General features: G+C 41.8%; 1 protein-coding gene across 1 annotated transcript in view; it reads left to right on the top strand.

Moving 5' to 3' along the window:
- The first annotated feature begins 3,202 nt into the window (after positions 1 to 3,202).
- Positions 3,203 to 7,520, top strand: part of pde4d (phosphodiesterase 4D, cAMP-specific) — a 323,831-nt gene continuing 319,513 nt past the window's right edge. The window contains exon 1 of the mRNA XM_072432614.1: positions 3,203 to 3,422. Within this exon, the coding sequence (XP_072288715.1) occupies positions 3,253 to 3,422 (170 nt within the window). The 5' untranslated portion in view covers positions 3,203 to 3,252. The remainder of the gene's footprint in view (positions 3,423 to 7,520) is intronic.

Below are 7,520 nucleotides of genomic sequence, written 5' to 3'. Positions count from 1 at the left end.
GCTTTTGTAGTTCTACATGAATGACGCACTATGCAACGATTGTGAAAGATGTAGTAATACTTTGCGTGAAATGTTCCACAACATGGCATTACCCTTTTTTAAAATCTCCATGGAAACAAGCAGATGCAATGAAATTAAATGATCTCCACATAAAAACAGTGGGACTGTCAAATTTAACTGTTCATTTATTTAACAGCTGTAAATAAGAGTGTTATTTTTATTTAGAGTATACGAGTTTTTATAAGAGTTTGTAAAAAAAAGTTTTTTATTTTCCAAGTTATCTGTTTTCTGTGCATAATCTGCGTTGCAACAGTGGAATTTCCCCATTGTGGGACAAACAAAGGCTATCTTATCTTACATTTATTTGTTGTTAGCGTTAGCAGTGAGAAACGCTTAGCCAACTGCTTTATTTTCTTAGCAAAATAAATACCTGTGCTCAAATAAATACAAGATGGATAATCACACTTCACATACGGTTCTATTAGACCTTTAATATTTTCCCGGGCACTGGAATGAACCGACCTTCTTTATCGCGGCGTCCCCTCGGCACCAGTGTGTTTCTCTGCGTACCAAACCAAAGCCACCCCTTCAGCCGCTCGATACGTAAATAAGCGATTACCCCCTCGCTGTTCCCTGAGGACGGCAGACGCAAACAAAGCACAATTGAACTCCTCTGCTCTGGGCCCTGTTCTGTCTCCTCGAGTCAATCCCGTCTCCTGCACCAAGACAAAACAGCCTGAAGTGCTTCGGCCACATTCGCGCATTTGCATCAACTAATTGGATTGTTTTGGCCCGCCATTGATATTTGCTGCAAGGCCCTTCTGAGCATCGAGGAGTCCGCCATGCAAGACTGTGAGGCTCGTTGTTCACTACTATAGTATATACACCTGTACTTTAAAGGTCTAAGTGCTTTTTATTGCCTGAAAATACTTGGTTTGATGGAGTCACTCTTGTCAAGCACAGCATCTATCCAACTTACAGGTCAGATTTGTGGAGAGGCGGCGCCCTCACGGTAAGAAGAAGGAGCAAGTGGCAGAACTCTTGCAATAGTAATAAAAAATCATTACATATGATATAATGCAGCTTTAATGTAAGTATAGACTTTTTCATAACTGTTGATTGAATCTATGCTGGTGTTGAGCATTGATTTTGTCCTGATTAGTTGATTTACATCCACTCAATTCAGCAGTGCAGTTGTAAATACTCTTCAATCAGTGCTTCCCAAACCGAAACGAAATGATGCACTCGGCTTTTATGCTGACCTATTTTATATTGTTTAGTCTCGGGCGCCACGGGATTAAAACGCTTTTTTGAAATCCGACAAAGACGAGTCATTTAATGCAGGTGTGCTTGATGTTCTTGGAAAAAAGCTGAAATAATCTTGATAGTCGACTGGTCCTAACGCGGTTTGTGTGCTTGTTACTATGGCAACTCGGTGCCAACTCTAGTTAGCCACGTTGGTGGAACACAATTGAGGATTTGATCAGCCAGATTGCCCAAATAAACCAGGCTTTGTCTTGATCTCGCTTCATGGAGGGAGTCAGATCTCTCCTTCACTTTGGAACTCCTCAAGGTTTCCACTTTTTCTCAAGGAGGTTTTGTAGTTTTTCCTGGTGAAGGTGGGTCTTAGGACAGAGGAGCTTGGGACATTTGTCTAAGGACACGGGATGCTGGGACATTTGTCTAAGGTCACGGGATGCTGGGACATTTGTCTTAGGACAGAGGAGCTTGGGACATTTGTCTAAGGACACGGGATGCTGGGACATTTGTCTAAGGTCACGGGATGCTGGGACATTTGTCTTAGGACAGAGGAGCTTGGGACATTTGTCTAAGGACACGCTTATGCTGGGATATTTGTCTAAGGACACAGGATGCTGGGACATTTGTCTAAGGACACGCTTATGCTGGGACATTTGTCTTAGGACACATGATGCTGGGACATTTGTCTAAGGATACGGGATGCTGGGACATTTGTCTTAGGACAGAGGAGCTTGGGACATTTGTCTAAGGACACGGGATGCTGGGACATTTGTCTTAGGACAGAGGAGCTTGGGACATTTGTCTAAGGACACAGGATGCTGGGACATTTGTCTTAGGACAGAGGAGCTTGGGACATTTGTCTAAGGACACAGGATGCTGGGACATTTTTCTAAGGACACAGGATGCTGGGACATTTTTCTAAGGACACAGGATGCTGGGACATTTGTCTAAGGACACGCTTATGCTGGGACATTTTTCTAAGGACACAGGATGCTGGGACATTGCCAAGTCCCTATGAACCTTGTTTAATCTGTTTTTTGTTGTCGCGCCTCGAGGCAAATGCTGTTGTGGGTTGAATTGAAGCGAATGGAATATCCACTAATTCGACTTGAAACTCAAATTATTGGACTTGACGCCAAAGACTTGAGACTTGCCAAACAAGGCAAAAAGATGACGTGTAATAATACCCTTTTTTTCTTAGTATTATTTAGCTAGAGGCTTTCATCATGTACACAAACATCTCAATATACAATGGCAATAATTACTCAACTAATAAAAAAAAATAATCACTTGACTATTAAAATAATTGGTAGTTGCAGCCCTAAAACGTGAACGCTTATAGGAGTAAAACTGTACTTTTGGAGCTGCACATCCCATACATCCACAGGGAAGCATTGGCAAAAACAATGTAAAGTAAGTCAAGTAAACAGCCTTGGAACAACTCCAAAAGTCGCAGCAGATTTGATCTTTACTGTCGCTGTTCACGTGTCTTTTCATTGCCATATTTGTCCTTGAAAAGGCTCAAAGGTTAATTCCCCTGTCATTTTTCGCTGGAGCCAGAAAAATGCCGTGACCTCATCTGATCACGTCGGCGTGATCACTGACCTCCACGCTCCGGCAGACATTTGCATTTCATTAGCACGTGACAGCATTGGTCCCTGAAACACTGCAATAATGGACTTTTATACATACGAACATGCTTGATTCATCCTGTTCTATCCAGATTGAAAAAAATGCTCTGTTCCACCTTGGGACGTCATCGGGTGGTAATCCAGGAAGTGCTCCTCCGTGGTTTTAAAGTCCATCCACCTTTACCAGACTTATTCAGATCATTTTTGTTTCTCAATAGCCCATTATCCCTTTTGATTACACTGTATTTTCATCAGAAATACCCCTTTGCCCCCGTAACGCCCGATCTCTCCTCTGCAGAAACGCCCCGAGGAGCTGCTGGAGTCCCCGGACGCCCTCTCGCTCAGCTGCCTGGACCACTTGATGGTTCGGAGGCATTCGTGCCGTGCGTTGCAGCTGCCGCCCCTGGCCTTCAGGCAGGCGGTGCAGGCCTACTGTGAGCGCACACCGGACCAGAACACCGTCCCACTCAGGCCGACCACTCTGCCACTGCTGCCCCCCATCATCAACATCACCTCGGCCGACTCCTCCAGGTAGGACCACTGCACGGATAACTACCGCGGGGATTCAAGAGTGATGCCATAGATCGGGAAAGAGTCATATATTTATAATTCAAATATGGAGACGGCGCAGACATCTTTTTATTGATTGATTGGTTGTATTTTATTTATTTCTTTTGAGCAAATGCCATGGACCAGGACCATGGATGTATTATATTATGACCAGGGCACATATGCTTTACACAAACATGTAGATTCAAGATTGCACATATACATTTGAATGTCAACCATGTGCCCCCGTTTCAAGTGAATGAAAAATACTAATAATACACTATAATACAGGGGTGGGCAATTATTTTCCTCCGAGGGCCATATTCGAATCCAGGCAAGTAGCGGAGGACCGGCCCGCGATCATTGGTGTGTCAAAAAAATAAATCAAAACAAATAAATATCAAATAAAATATAACTTTTCTGTCAAATATAGGCAATTGAATCTATTATTTAATTCATTTCACGTCATATTTATTAACGATACAATACTTGGCATGATTGGCGGCCGGATTATAAAGACAGACGGGCCATATGTGGCCCGCGGGCCGCAGTTTGCCCACCCCTGCTATAAAAGCTCAATAGTGAGTGGGAAGAAGAAAAACATATAAACTCGCACCCCAGTGTACATCACATTGCATTGTTGTAATTGAACACATTTGACAATGATCTAAATCAATATAAATGGCTCCAGTGTTGGGTTCTGTTGTTGTACATATTTATCAAAGCGTGTAGCATTATGTATTACAGTATTATGATGGTCCCAGTCAGTCTCACATGCAGCAGATCCCAGAGTGCAGAGAGCAACGACACAACAACCTCCACAGGAATGCAATCAGCCGTTACCTCATGACTCGTTCAATTAGCCAACCCTAACCAATTGAATGAACATGACGAGCAAAAAAATGACTAGTGCACGTCAGTTTCAGTTTGGATGGTTGTGACGCTCCCTGGTCACGGACAGACTTGAGAGACAGCTTTTGTTTTTGCTTCCACTTTGCAGCAACGGGCCCAGTGCAAAGATGTATCCTTCCTCTTAATGTCTCGAATTTACCTCATGATGTAATAACCCATTACACCACCGTGGCCAACCCTCCCTCCCTCCCTCCACCCCTCCCTCCCTCCACCCCTCACTCCCTCCCTCCCTCCCTCCCTCCCTCCACCAGCTGCTACACCAGCACCTGCTCCCCACGTCCAAGAGCAGCCAGAGCAACAGAATACAGTATACAGTATACTGCATTCTACCTTTACAATATACAGTGTTTATTATTTCCACTGTCCATCCGCCCATCTTTTTGTTCTTATGATATGGACATGTATAGTACCTGTATATTATTCAGATTATATACATATATACATACACATACACACACAATACATACGCACGTGTCGACCCATACGCACATATTCATACATACACAAGCACAGTCGTATACACCTACACTCATATATTCACATGTTTTTGCATAAATACACATATACTGCATCCTGACTTTCGCTATTTTAGTTTCCTATTTATTTCAACTTGTTTTATTTATCCTCCTCCATTTTATACTGCCCCCACATATTTTGTTAAATACTTTGATTGAACTTGTTGGATAGTTGAGCTTTGCATTGGATGTGTTCCCAGGCTGTTCCACAGACTGACACTCCTCCCTGTGCTGCTCACTGCTCAGGCTCTATCCATTATATTTCTGAGTAAATCATGTTTTTATATTATCTTTATTATATTATATATTATAAGGTGTTTCTACTGGCTTTGAACACAGGTCTGGCAGTTTTATAATGTTGGATTGTAAAAACAGAATATCGGTATGATCAAGATAATCTTTTGTAGTAAATACACAGCCTTAGTATCTGGGAAGTATTTGGTTTTGTTTATTATTGAGATACTTTCGGATATTACAGATTTGTTAACAATATCTGTCATATCATCTCAGCTTCATGTATTGATGTTAGAAAAAATGTATTTGGATTTCTGTTGTTGCATAATTTGTTATGGACGTAATGTTTGTCCAATGTTTGTCCATTGTTTGTCTAATGTTTGTCCAATGTTTGTCCAATGTTTGTCCAATGTTTGTCCATTGTTTGTCTAATGTTTGTCCAATGTTTGTCCAATGTTTGTCCAATGTTTGTCTAATGTTTGTCCAATGTTTGTCCAATGTCTGTCCAATGTTTGTCTAATGTTTGTCCAATGTTTGTCCAATGTTTGTCCAATGTTTGTCTATGATTGCATAATGTTTGTCCAATGTTTGTCCAATGTTTGTCCAATGTTTGTCCAATGTTTGTCCAATGTTTGTCCAATGTTTGTCTAATGTTTGTCCAATGTTCGTCCAATGTTTGCCTAATGTTTGTCCAGTGTTTGTCCAATGTTTGTCTAATGTTTGTCCAATGTTTGTCCAATGTTTGTCCAATGTTTGTCCAATGTTTGTCCAATGTTTGTCCATTGTTTGTCTAATGTTTGTCCAATGTTTGTCCAATGTTTGTCCAATGTTTGTCTAATGTTTGTCCAATGTTTGTCCAATGTCTGTCCAATGTTTGTCTAATGTTTGTCCAATGTTTGTCCAATGTTTGTCCAATGTTTGTCTATGATTGCATAATGTTTGTCCAATGTTTGTCCAATGTTTGTCCAATGTTTGTCCAATGTTTGTCCAATGTTTGTCTAATGTTTGTCCAATGTTCATCCAATGTTTGCCTAATGTTTGTCCAGTGTTTGTCCAATGTTTGTCTAATGTTTGTCCAATGTTTGTCCAATGTTTGTCCATTATTTGTCTAATGTTTGTCCAATGTTTGTCCAATGTTTGTCCAATGTTTGTCCAATGTTTGTCCAATGTTTGTCTAATGTTTGTCTAATGTTTGTCCAATGTTTGTCCAATGTTTGTCCAATGTTTTTCCAATGTTTGTCTAATGTTTGTCCAATGTTTGTCCAATGTATGTTTGTCCAATGTTTGTCTAATGTTTGTCCAATGTTTGTCCAATGTTTGTCCAATGTTTGTCCACTGTTTGTCTAATGTTTGTCCAATGTTTGTCCAATCTTTGTCCAATGTTTGCCTAATGTTTGTCCAATGTTTGTCCAATGTTTGTCCAATGTTTGCCTAATGTTTGTCCAATGTTTGTCCAATGTTTGTCCAATTTTTGTCCAATGTTGTAATGCATTGTTTATTGACTATTTTATTTGTTCTTATCATTTGAGTTCATTTGTTTTTGTACAATCTGATTCTTTTGTCCTCAATTTAATACACTTTCTATGAAGACAACTCGTCATCTTCATTTTGCAGCCTTAGTTAATCCGGGACATGTTTAGTACGTGTTTGTGTTGGTGATGGTGTTGGTGTTGGTGATGGTGTTGGTGTTGGTGTTGGTGTTGGTGTTGGTGTTGGTGATGATGTTGGTGTTGGTGATGGTGATGGTGTTGGTGTTGGTGTTGGTGTTGGTGTTGGTGTTGGTGTTGGTGATGATGTTGGTGTTGGTGATGGTGATGGTGTTGGTGTTGGTGTTGGTGTTGGTGTTGGTGATGGTGTTGGTGTTGGTGATGGTGTTGGTGATGGTGTTGGTGTTGGTGATGGTGTTGGTGTTGGTGATGTTGGTGATGGTGTTGGTGTTGGTGTTGGTGTTGGTGTTGGTGATGGTGTTGGTGTTGGTGATGGTGTTGGTGTTGGTGATGGTGATGGTGTTGGTGTTGGTGATGGTGATGGTGTTGGTGATGGTGATGGTGTTGGTGTTGGTGTTGGTGATGGTGTTGGTGTTGGTGTTGGTGATGGTGTTGGTGTTGGTGTTGGTGTTGGTGTTGGTGTTGGCGTTGGTGTTGGTGTTGGTGTTGGTGTTGGTGTTGGCGTTGGCGTTGGCGATGGTGTTGGCGTTGGCGTTGGCGTTGGCGTTGGCGTTGGCGATGGTGTTGGTGTTGGTGTTGGTGTTGGTGTTGGTGTTGGCGTTGGTGTTGGTGATGGTGTTGGTGATGGTGATGGTGTTGGTGTTGGTGTTGGTGATGGTGTTGGTGATGGTGATGGTGTTGGTGTTGGTGTTGGTGTTGGTGTTGGTGATGGTGTTGGTGTTGGTGTTGGTGATGGTGTTGGTGTTGGTGTT

This window comes from Eucyclogobius newberryi, unplaced genomic scaffold (genome assembly GCF_026437365.1).
Source record: "Eucyclogobius newberryi isolate DKJ021-1_F unplaced genomic scaffold, fEucNew1.0.hap1 SCAF_6, whole genome shotgun sequence".
NCBI lineage: Eukaryota > Metazoa > Chordata > Actinopteri > Gobiiformes > Gobiidae > Eucyclogobius > Eucyclogobius newberryi.
Note: the sequence above shows the minus strand (reverse complement) of the source record. Positions and strands in the feature narration are given on the sequence as shown.